The 12978-nt window shown below is 42.4% G+C and overlaps 1 protein-coding gene across 1 annotated transcript; it reads left to right on the top strand.

The window, feature by feature from the left end:
- Positions 1-6168: 6168 nt before the first annotated feature.
- On the top strand, positions 6169-11389 carry HIGD1A (HIG1 hypoxia inducible domain family member 1A). The gene is made up of 3 exons (XM_004708662.2): positions 6169-6329; positions 9452-9586; positions 10619-11389. The coding sequence occupies exons 1-3, from the start codon at positions 6176-6178 to the stop codon at positions 10666-10668; spliced, it is 339 nt and encodes a 112-aa protein (XP_004708719.2). The 5' UTR covers positions 6169-6175; the 3' UTR covers positions 10669-11389.
- Positions 11390-12978: the final 1589 nt, after the last annotated feature.

Here is a 12978-nt window from a genome sequence, read left to right as displayed (position 1 = left end):
TTTTAATCTTTGTCTTTATTAATATCCTAAATGTTTACATGAGGTATTCTGGATCATTACTCACTTAAAGCAAATACTGACCACATGGTTCCCCACACTGATTCTGAAAGCAAGGTCAAATTTCCTTCCAGTACAGACTTGAGAGTCGTAGGTGATGGATTGAGAACAGTGGATGGATGTTCTCCTGATCTCCCTTCATATACAGGAAAGAGATGGGTGTTTCTTTTAGAAAGGGAAGAAGGGGCTCGCTTTGGCTCCATTGAGGCCAGGATGGAAAGGATCCTGGGTTATCAACTTAATCTTTTTGAATGTCGATGCACCCTTTCTAGTGTCCAGATAAACCCTAGCGCCAGCTTTTACATTTCGAGATGTCTCCAGGGCCTGAGCTTCATACTTTTCCCTTCAGCCATTCTTAAGGCTTAAAATCAGGGCCAAATTTGGTCTGTAACTCTTTGGCTTTCTCAGATCAGGGCAATTTAGATAAATTACTACAAATCTCATTCCCATGGTATGATATGATTTGAGATGAACTAGAATGTTTCTAGAGGAAGCTAAAGCAAGTAATCAAGATTGTCTGCATTTCCTTGTCTTACACAGCTAAGGCTTTTTACAGAAATACTGAGAAATTCAGAGATGTTTTATTCCCGGACAGGGATTTAAATAAGTATGTGTTGTATTCAGACTTGGGAATAGGTAATAGGAAGAAGCCCTGGTGACTGACAGCCGAAAGGTAGGCAATTCAAACCCACCTGTCAGTCTGGGAGAATGACGTGACAGACTGTATCCATAGAGTACAGCTTTGGAAACCCAGGTGGATAGTTTTATTCCGTTCTGAAGAGTCCCTATGAGCTAGAATCTGCTCCTTGGCAGTGGGTTTCTTAGGTAATAAAAATCCACTCGAATGTATAGCTAAAACAAAGGTATTTATTTCAGGCTACATGTTGTGCAAACTTTTTTGTTTTAATTTTTCTGCCTATTAATGTGCCAGTAACTAGGTGTGATAATAGTCTGGGTAGACTAGAGAAACAAATACAGAGAAACTCATATGTGGATAAGAGAAAGTTTTATATAAAGGGTAATTGTACATTAAGAAAGCATCCCAACAGTCCAGTCTAAGCCCATAAGTCTGATATTAGCCCATATGTCTGGTACCAGTCTATAAAGTCCTCTTCAGACTCAAGAAACACATGCAATGATGCCGAATGCAGAACGATCACTGGCCAGTGGGTAGAAAGTCTTTGGATCCAGTGACGGAACATCTCAGCGCTGGCAGGGGTCTCCATGTGGCTCCTCCAAGTCCAGGGTTCTGTGCATCAGGGTTGGTCCATGTGGCTTCTCAGGGATATCTCCCAGAGAGTCAGCCTTGTCAATAGAGAGTCTCCAAGGAAGTGAAGTAGTGAGAGAGCCGTGTCTCCCACCTCCAAGAAGGAATACCGAATTTCCCACAATTCTCAGGAGAAGGCCACACCCACACAGAGGCCTCCTTGGTTATGACCCCATTGACAGACTAGACTCCACCCCTTCACTCTTAATCCTCAAGCCCCAGATTGACATCAGATGATGTAACTACCACACTAGGAGTGCAGGTCTAATTCAGATTCGCAGCTGTCTGAAGGGGGTGTCCTCCCCTTAACTCTGCTGAGGAAGGAAAGGCAAAGCTCCGAGATAGGTCAAAGTAGCTGTGTCCCTGGAGGGAAGGACTAGAGAGATCACAGAAAGTCTCAGCTGGTTTTTAGACAGAAGCACATAAATCTCTAGCAATAGTAATGTGGCCTCAGAGCTGGAGTTATAGATTACCCAAAACCAAACTCATTGCCATCAGTCAATTCCTATTGGCAATCAGAGTCCATATCTGAGGTGATTAGAAGACGAAGTATTAACTTCTTTCTTATAAAGATAATTCCCAATTGATTTCTTACTTTAGGAAAGAGTGGAGCCAAAGAGGAAAACACACTTTTTTTTTAACTCTTTAAATCACTTTATTAGGGACTTATACAACTGAAAACACACTTTTATATCTACAGAAGAAGTTGCTACTTTAAAAAAGTAGATTATTATATATAATAATTTTGTCTCATGGTTCAAGGAGGCAAAAGAACTACCCTGGTTGTTGTATTTTCTCTCACAAATAGAATAGAAATCGTAAAAAGAACTACTGTATATACTCAAGTATAATCTGGCCCAAATATCAGCCGAGGCACCCACGTTTACCACAAAATCTGCATTAAAAATGTGCTGAAAAACTCAGCTTATACATGAGTATACATGGTAAATACCTACATATTTAAGTTTAGCATTTTTCTTACTGCTTAAACTCTCCAAATATGCATAATAATAATAATAATAATTTTTCACTAAATAACTGAGAAGAACACTGCTGTGTACTTACTGCCTGCAAGACATCACACCAGGCAAAGGAGACCGAGAGGACAAAGAAGGAGACGTAGGCATCTGACTTCAAGGATTCTAGCCAGAGGACAGGCAGTGAAACAGGTGATAATAGAGACAGTACAGGGCCTGTTGTTACTAGCTGCTAGCACGCTGGGCCCAGACTTTGCAGCGTCATGCTTCCTGAACAAAACATTTCCTGGCCTTACGACATCTCCATGATCAGTTGTAGACTAAACTGTTGGCTGGTTGTTGGATGTGTGTCTACAGGCCTTTCTTCTTGGTCTGTCTTAGTCTAGACATAACACTGAAGCCTGTTGAGCATCAAAGGGACACACATGCCTCCGCTGACAGTGGGTAGTGGCTGAGCATTGGCCAGGCCCTTGCACAGTAGCTGAGAATTGTGCCGCTGCACTGCTAATGCCCACGAAGGTCCTATGACACTACCGGGCCAGAGACTTAGACATTTAGAGAGTCACAGAAGACTTCCCCGAGGAGGTCGGTGAAAGGGACTGGGAGGAAGAGTGACAGGCAGAGTTGCAGAGAGCTTCTGAAAGTTTAGTGTGGTTAGGGCGTATGCTTGAGAGGAATGGAGATAGGAGGAGGCTTTGTGGTCAACAGTTATGTCCTTGGGGAGTTTATGACTTGATATGAAGGCAACTCATAAAGATGTTAGCCTAAATGCGATACTCAGTCTCCATTTGGTCAGTGTTCACAGATTCTTCAGGGCGCGTTACTGTTTTTCTTTTAAACCTCCTGCACCTCCATTAGCTAAGAACCATCACTCCTTCTAAAATCAGTTCTAATGATCTCAGTTCTCTATTGATGATTCATCATACTCTGTCATCTTTTTTATCTAATTTTTTGTACATAATTTCAGGGTTAATACTTCATCTCCTCAGCATGAGGGACCTTAAAAAGTCTGTGGAAAAATTCCATTCTCCTTTAATGTCATTTTCCCACTAATTTTCAAAACCTTTCATTGTGAATTTGATGAAGGTTTACAAAGCAGAACATCAGTTTTACATTCAACAATTCATACACATTTTGGTTTATGTCATTCATTGAAATTCCTTCAATATACGATGGTGTGCCCACTTCTACCCTGTCTGCTGTTTCCACTCCTCTTCCTTTCCTTCCTCTGAACTTTGCCCTTGGGTGGTAAATGTCACCCACTGGAGGTCAAACGATGGGTTATGTTAAGGTACATGTCTCACTCGTGTTCCTGTTTGCCTTATAGACCAACTGTGTGGTGCCTTCAGTTCCAGACCTGAAGGGTATTTAAGGGCCTTCGTCTCCGGGGTCCTACCAATCACTGTCCTAAGCCTTGAGTTCTGTTCCACATTTTTCTAACACGCTCTCCAGAACCTTCTAATGTGATCCCTTTCATAGCCATTGGTAGTGGTGGCTTGGTACCATCTAGTTCTTCTGGCATCCGTATTGTTTTCCACGCAAACTGTTTGAAACTCTTTCACGTTAGTGAGCTCCCTGAAGTTTCCTCCCTAAGCCTCCTTGTCTCTAAGAGTTCATGAAGTAGGAGCCTGATCAATGGGGAGGAAATGGAGCACAGGAAAAGAGCAGGAAGGGCTAGTTCTGATTGTCGTTGTCATTCTACCTATGCGATACTGCTCGACTGTCCTGGGCTGAGGTTTTCTTTTCTGTCAGATGACAAGACTGAATCACTTCTCAATGGAGGTCCCTGGGAGTTAGGAAGATGAATTCACTTTCCAAATTAAGCACACACCCGTACCCCTAGATTGTCTGCAACTTGGGAGGACGCCTTAACCACACTAATAGCCGTCCCCACCCCCTTGGATTGCAAGGTGTGGAAGAGCTATTACCGAGGGGTGTGTGATGCACGTGGAAAAACCCCAAGTAAAGGGTTTTGTGAGCACAGTGGAACAGAGGTTGACTTCTGAGTTTTGTGTAGTTGACACTAACTGGGGACACGTGCAGTGATAAACAGTGGTTGCCTCCCTTATTTTATCAGTGGATAAAGGTTACAGGCAGTTCAAATCAGTTCAGTTAAATATGACGTATATACAGCGTTACTCTGACTAATGTGAGATTATATTTACATTAGCCTCCTTGTGACCAAATGCCTGCTAGCTTCCTGTATGCATGCAGATAACTGAAAAGGCACAAGGAGCTAAATCTTTTTTTAACTGTCTCCTTCCTTATTAGTGTCTCTCCTTTGTGAGTCCCATTTAAAGGAATATGATAAAAGAGGGTGCAGAGAGAACACTGTGTCCACTATTAAGACAGGAGCCTATAAGATATGTACAAGAAGGCAGAGTTGCAGCCTGTTGGGCGCTGTTGAATTGGTTCCTCTTCACGGCGACCCTGTGACCCGTGCGACAGAACGACGTGCTGCCCAGGCCTTCACCATCCTCCCTCCTGTAAAGCCTGAGCCATTGCCCCGGCCACTGGACCAATCCTCTCACTGACCCTCCATGAAGCCCCTCCTGATCACAGTCCAAAATACACGAGAGAGAGTTTTCAATTAAGCTCCATCGTAGAAGATATTCATTAGACTGTCCTGAGGGTGTGTCCGTTTTCTCCCACAGTAATGTTTAAAATTATAACGCCAAGTTATGAGATAGAAGCCCCTCCTGATCACAGTCCAAAATACACGAGAGAGAGTTTTCAATTAAGCTCCATCATAGAAGATATTCATTAGACTGTCCTGAGGGTGTGTCCGTTTTCTCCCACAGTAATGTTTAAAATTATAACGCCAAGTCTTGAGATAGAATAGTATCGTGCACTTCTAGTAACCGTCCTTAAAATCAAAACTTGTTCATAAAAGGAGTAAGTGAGGAGCTAGGTTCAAATTTTGACTACTCACAGTGACTACTGTTTTCCCCAAAGACCACTGCTATCAATAATAGATTAGTTAAAAAAATAATAAAAATAAAGATTAGTGTAATGGTTTGGGAATATGAGAGTTAAGAGTTGAACCCATATAGCTTGGTGGAGCAAATGGGTCAAAAGCAATTAAGACTAGTACTACACTTAGGATTTCCAACATTGAAGTAATAAGGAATATCAATTTTGTCTGAATAAAGCTGCCAATGTCAAAGTTGATTAAATATGAAGAAGGCCAGAAAACAAATAGCTATTTTAATTGATAATAATAATAATTATTATTTAACAATATGGATCTAAAAAGGAACGGGCTTTACGGGATAAACCTCAGAACGTTAGGGAGAATAAATAAATAAAATTCTCCCTCGAGGTGGTCGTCAAGCCCCACTGCTATCAAGTTGATTCCGACTCACAGCGACCCTACAGGACAGAGTGGGCTTGCACCTTAGGGCTTCCTGGACTGCAAGTCTTGATGGGCGCAGAAAGCTTCATCTTTTGCTTGAGGAGTGATTAGTGGATTTGAACTGCTGAACCTAACAGTTATCAGCCCAAAGTGTAACTCACTATGCCACTAGGGTTCCTTCCTTGAGGTAATAAAGAGTAAACGTGTGTGAGTGTGTGTGCTAATCCATGGATACCAGGTTTTACATAGAAATTAGGATTTTTAAATACAGCCAGACACTACATTATGTTCTAGATCACAGATTGCCAAACTTACTTAACTTGCTGTTCCCTTTGCAGGGGGAAAAAACCCCAAACTAATCAGCACACCTCTAAAAACTTTCGTGCTGTCCCCTCTCATCCAGTATAAATATAGCTTTCTGCCTTTGCCGCCCCCACGAATCATTCTAGTGCCACCCAGGAGGCGGTATCAGCCATTTTGCAAAAACACTGTTGCAGATGCTTGTACTTACAAAACCTTATGAAAATTCTCTTTCAGGAAAACTCTTCAATCTCAGAAAGATTCTCACCAACAACTATGTCATCGAACACAGATATTTCTCTCTCTTCATATGATGAAGACCAGGGATCCAAACTCATCAGAAAAGCTAAAGAGGCCCCTTTTGTCCCCATAGGTAAGCTCAACTTTGACGTTCTACTAATGTGGGGTAAGCCTGACTGTAACAGACATGGTGACATACTCATTCATCAGCACATCCTGGAAGCATGTATTTCCAAGTATGTTTTTCCTTGTTGTTGAAGTATGCTGAGATGGGTGTGACATAAATCGAACTGCAAAACTCTGTGTTCATCCAGACGTACTTTATTGATCCTTATTTCACTGAGTGGGTAGCGAAGAGAAAAGAACACTGGATTAAGAATCAGAAACCCAGGTTTGGTCCTGGATTTGCTGTCGACTCTGGAACTTGCTTACGGTTGTCGATCAGCTCATGAAAATGGAAGGAAAACGATTATAAATTTTCAGAGGTCAGCTTGAAAGACACAGTCACATGTATGATGAAACGTGCAGAGAGCTGGAGTTAGAAAACCACAGTGGAAGCTCATGGTGCCTGTGTCTTAAGCGAAGAGAACTGAAGGGGAATTGAGCCTCACATGGCTGTCTTGAAAGCGTGTATTGGGAAAACATTGAAAGGTGCAGAAAATCTCAGAAGGTGATGAACGGAATACCCAAACGCACTGTCCCAAACGCACTGGTGGACATTCGGCCAGTTTAAGCGAGAGCATGTGGTTGAGAACCAGCGTGTGTTGTGATAAGTGCACAGCCTTCACGACATGACTGAGCTGTTGGATTGCTTCATTTGTTCATTATAGCTCAATGTAAAAAGAAAAAGAGCCAGTGGTATTGAAGGAAAAGTATGCACTGAAGACATTAACAGAAAACAAGGTTGCAGGAATTGACAGAATCCCAGCTGCATTACTGCTGCCTATTTTTATGATCGTACCATGGAGTTCACCTTATATGCATAACACCTTTGGCTTCACTTATTCCATTGCTATATTAGTTGGACTCTTTAGAGATTCATGACTTTATGACTTATCACTTTAATTATTATAAAATCTCTGCTTGTATGACATGGCCCATGTGTAAGCCTAGTGCTACCACCTCTGCTTTTTTTAAATTGGTATTGCCTAGCCTGATCTTCGCTCATCGATTTATTTCCAACTCTTTAAGTGATACTTTAGTTATTCTAATCTTCTATATAAAGCATACATCCAGGTTTTGTATTTTAACCTACTAGTGAGGTGTTGGGCTGCTCACCTCAAGGTCAGCAGTTCAAAACCACTAACTGTTCTGTGGGAGACAGACCGGACTCCTGTAAAGAGCTACAATCTCAGAAACCCACAGCAGAAACACCCTGTTAGATTGGATCACTTGAGTCAGACTCCACTCAGAGGCATGGAGTTACTGAGCGGAAATCAACCGCTACACTTTTATTGCTACAGCACTCTTAGGTTTTATTTCTGCCGTTGTTCTTTGTTTTCTATTTATCTTTTGTATTTTCTTTGTTTATTGATATGCTATAGGTGGCTATCTCTATTTTAATCAACATGTCTTTTCATCTATTTCCAGTGCTAAACTGATTATAAACCTGTTCCTTAAATTAAGACCTTTAACATAACCTTTCCCATCCAAATGTTTTATTGTAATAATCATAACCTTGATTTCAGATTATTATTTTTTCTACAGTAACACCTTGTCATTTCTAAGAAACCTATATAGATGTTACTGGCTTTATTGGTCACCATCATATCTCACATGTTTATCGATCCATTTTTCACTTGATTGGGCTACTTCATTGTTGTTAAGGGATGTGGAGTTGATTTTGAATCGTACCATCTCGAGTGACAGAGTCGGACGCCCCCTCGGGGTTTTCTGGGTTGTAATCTGTCTCTGGGCACCAAGCAACCAGGGTCTTCTCCAAGGAAGAAGACCCTGAGTAAGACAGGGGACACCATGGCTGCAACAACGGGCACATGCATGGAAGCAGTTGTGAGCACGGCCCAGGACTGGGCACTTTTTCGCTGTGCAGACAGAGGGTCTCCAAGAGTCGGAACCCACTGGAGCCCACCCAACAGCAGCAGCAACAGTCTCCAGGGGAGCACATCACCAGATCTTTCTCCCAAGGAGCCCCCGCGTGGCTTCAAACAGGCAACCTTCGGGTTAGGAACCAAGTACTCAACTATTGAGCCACTGCAGCTCCTTTGCTTCCTCCAGTTTTTCTTTTCTAAACCTCCTAAGCTCACGGATGATGGACTTTGAAAACATGCAGGGTCACATCCTGCGTGTCGTTTGCCCTCAAAATGAATGGGAGTGAGCTAGGTAGAGTTCTAGGGTCGTGATGCCCTCATCTCAAAACCCTTGCCGCCAGGCTCTTATTTTCTCCTATGTCAAGTCTATAGTGCATTCTCTCAAAGGGAAACTTCACAGATGAGCCCCACACCTGTTTCTCAGTGATAGGAAGGTGTCAGGTCTTCTCTGCTGGTTTAACTGGAGGTTCTTCGGGGAGGGAGGGAGGGTGGCTCTAGCGTTCTTTTAAAGGAATTTAGCCTGTGGCGCACACCTTCACGTCTCGAAGATAATCTCCTGCTTCTTTAGGATATACTACTATTTGCCACCAATTATGGATTATTGGTTCTGAGAGAGGAAATTAAGGGACTCGGTTTTTTGGTGTGTTTTTTTTTTACATGTCTGAAATGGTCTTTATTGTGCCATTACATTTGAATGCAATGCACATCTGGGTATTCTGTATTGAAAAGAACTTTCCTCTAGAGTTTTGAGGGCATTTTTGTCATAATTTTTTAGCTCCCATGTTGTACCTGAAAAGTTCAATGTCATTCTGATCCATCAATCTGTTCTTCATCAGTGCAAAATCTTCTCTTAACTCTCCAAAGATATCTATCTCTGTCTCTATTTCTGTTGTTTCCCTGTGATTTTTTTCTTTTTAAAATCATTTTATTGAGAGTTCCTACAACTGTTATCACAATCCATCCATCCATTGTGTCAAGCACATTTGTACATTGGTTGCCATCATCATTCTCAAAACATTTTCTCTCTACTTGAGCCCTTGGTTTCAGCTCCTCATTTCCCCCCTCCCTCCCGGAACTCGGTTTTTATGATAGCCATTTAATTAATGGGCTGGCAAAAACAGTGGAGAGTAAACTGATGGCTGGACTTAATCCCTGTCCCACCCCCACCCCCATGCATCCTTTGTACTGGTGACCATTTGTTCCACAGGAATCGCGGGCTGTGCGGCAATCGTGGCGTACGGCTTGTACAAACTGAAGAGCCGGGGAAACACCAAGATGTCGGTCCACCTGATCCACATGCGCGTGGCAGCACAAGGCTTTGTTGTGGGAGCCATGACTGTTGGTAGGTCCTTAGAGGAGGTTTCTCATCTGTGGTCCCCTGTCAGTACCTTTCTTTGCAAATTAAACATGTAGACATTTTTAGTTGGTGCTCTAGCAATTTGCAAATACTTATATTCGTTTTATTATTATTATTTTTTAATCATCGTTTTTTTCTTTTTGTGAATTAGGGTAAATGTTATAGAACAGAGCCATTTTCCATTCAATGATGTGTACACTTTTTGTTTCATCTCATTGACTGCAAGCCCCACCATGAATACCACTTCTCCTTGTGTTTCTGGTCTCCATCCCTCTCCTAACCTTTCTGAGCTTTGTCCTTGGGCAATTGCTGCCATTGTGATCTCAGATGGTTGATTTTTCTAGGGTGTGTGTATCTCACCAGTATTATCGTTCCCCTTACGGACTTAGTTGTCTATTGTTTAAGCTGAACATTGAGCCGTGGCGGTGAGGTCCTTTCTGGAGCTAAAGGATGGTTAAGGGCCATAGTCTTGGGGGTTCCACAAGTCTCCCTCCTGACCAGCATGCCTGGGTTTTCGTTAGGATTCTGGGTTCAGTTCTACTTTTTTCTCCCACTCTATCCAGGACCACCTATGTGAGCCCTTCCAGAGCCGTTGGTAGTGCCCACTGGGCACCATCTGGTTCTTCTGGTCTCACTCTTAGTCTCTGATATAGTGGACCGGCATTTGAGAGAAAGAAAGGGGGATCATTCAGGTCACCTTTGAGTTTACCGTTTCACTGGAGTCTACTTGCAAATAGTCAGTAACCAGTGTCTGAGCATTGTGGGATTGCTCCTCTCCCACGGTTTTGAAAAGTGTGCATTAGTCCTGTTAGCCATGAGCTCCTTGGGGAAGTATACATAAAAAGTTCCAGAAATTTAAATTACTTAAGGCAAGAGTGTGACTAGCCTTGGTCTTTGTCCCTGTCCAACTAGCCTTTGTTAGCAAGGTTGCTGCTTTTAGCTGTTTTATGAACTGTTTTTCTTTTCTTAAGACTGAAGAATATGCTTGAGTGTTTAACTCCCGTCCTTTCTCCTCAGGGATGGTCTATTCCATGTATCGGGAATACTGGGCCAAACCTAAGCAGTAGAAGAAGAGATGCGGCCACCGTCTTGTTGGTGTTACTTGATGAGACACATCCTTTTGAGGTTCTATGTTTATGTTGAAGATAAATTATTTACATGAGTTCACTGTTTTGAAGATAGGCTTTCTCTTTTGCAGGCTTGGCTTCCCTGGTGACCAAATTACTAGTGTCTAAATCATGAACTAGGTCATTCCAGGGAGTCCAGTCTGTAAAAAGAGGCTGGCCACCCAAATTCACTAGATAGTGATAAGATGTCCACATTCTTAAACTCTTGGGATGCGGTTAGTTCTGAAGCAGACGGCAGGCCCAGGCTAAAGGACATCCAGCTGCTGTGGAAGGCCACCTTTGGGTGCTGTGCAGCGTGTCGCAGGCACCAGTGGACTGGCTTTTCTTTCTGCTTGCCTCGTGGGCCGGTCGATCCCTCCATTCCTAGGGCAAGTCTACTCTCAAAGAACTCCTTCCGAAAAACGGGTGGAATCTAACCTACAGCTGAAAACGTGTGTGTTCAAATTAAACCTGAAAAGTGAATAATAGCTGCTTAGATAACTTATTTTAGAATCATTCTTGTCCGCATGAGAATAACCTAATTATGGATTCCTCTTTAGCCCTTTTGTAATTGCAGAGGTATATTTTTGCTGCTGCCATGTTAATCTTTAATTGTCATCCTCAAGTAAGAATTGTGTATTTTAATTGCTAATCCAAAAGTAAAGAGCATTTTTAAAATGTGTACAGTGTTTTATTTTTTCTGTTTCAAAGCATAAGTGTTGAAGCAAACACTTTGCCTGTATTGGAGGTAATGTGATCATGAGCTAACTAGTTTGGTCAGACATCATACACAGATTTTGAAATCCTATACACTATACTTGGGAAATTCTCTTGTCTAACCTAAATTTACATTCATGGTAATAACATGGTACATGTATTCTTATTAAAAGTAAATGTAACACATCTAATGTTTTGTGTTTATTTCCATTTGACCGAAAGGAAAAATAAGTCATTCTTCAAATTAGCACAAAATTAGCACTTAACTTAGTTCCAGGAAAAGTGATAAAAGGTTAAGTACCTTTGGTGGACACTACTGTTAAAAGATATTACCAAACAGAAGCTGTCATTTATTGAGTATTTGCTATGTGCTCAATACACACTGCTCTGGGCACCTTTCCTGTGGAGTGTTACTTAAGCTTCCCGACCCCCTAGCAGGGACAGACTGTCCAGCCCTCTCTTCACAGAGGAGGAGATGAGCCATGGGCAGGTGTAGTCACTTGCCCAGGTCAATAGGTCGAGAAGGCCAGAGGATTGGGGACTGGAACCCAGCAGTGGGACTGAACATCTGTAACACGTAGCCACTGGGGGTACCACCTCTCAAACTGATCGCATAAATTTTGTGTTGGGATAGATGGGATGGGGTCTTCAAAGAACAGCCATCTACACTTTGAGAGCAACTTGTCTATAAACCACAAGAAGTTGTTCCGTGGTTCGTGTCAGCAATGAGATGTCAGGAGAGATGAAATATTGACCTTGGTGAAATGCATGCCGGAGTGGCACCAGGTACACATTTGAAAGCTTACTAGAGCTGACAGCTGAGTTGTTAGTGGGTTTTCCTAACGGAAATGAGATTAGACTAAATAGTGTCAATGGTCCTGCCCAGCTAATACATCGACACTTTCTTTCCACCTCAAGAGGTTTCTAAGAGATGCCTATAGGCAGTTCTAACAAGGGCTTCTTCACGAAGCCTCTAAAAGAACAGAGACAAGTTTCTGCAGACTCGTTCTAGTCCCGCCTTTGTTAAACTACTAACTGGAAACCCCATTCAGCAGACACGGTAGAGCACGGGGAGAGAAGCACGTGGCTGCAGTGTACATGGTGAGCATTACGTGTTGGGGAGAATGAGGCTACAGATACTAAGATGGGAAGGGGGGCTGGTCACAATGATCTACATATAACCCCCTACCTAGGGGGATGCACAACAGAAAATTGGGCGAAGGGAGACAGCGGGCGGTGGAAGACATGGACATTTTTTTATTACAAATTATCAAGGGTTCATCAGGGAGGATGGGAGAGGAGGGAAAATAACTTGATATCAAGGGCTCAAGTAGAAAAATTTCAAAATATGATGCAACATATGTACAAGTGTGCTTGATACAAATGGATGGATGGATTGTAATAAGAGCTGTAAGAGCCCCCAATAAAATGACTTTTTTTTAAATTAGCGGGATTGCTTATCTGAAGAAGAGAGTGGTAAATTAAGTTAAACAGGTAGGCAAGCATCTATGAAATGTCTCAAGTGGATGTGGTGTGGTACTGTGTCCTGGAATC

Source organism: Echinops telfairi, unplaced genomic scaffold (genome assembly GCF_000313985.2).
Source record: "Echinops telfairi isolate 266 unplaced genomic scaffold, ASM31398v2 ScPeMD7_4225;HRSCAF=4972, whole genome shotgun sequence".
NCBI lineage: Eukaryota > Metazoa > Chordata > Mammalia > Afrosoricida > Tenrecidae > Echinops > Echinops telfairi.
This window is presented reverse-complemented; position numbering and strand designations above follow the sequence as displayed.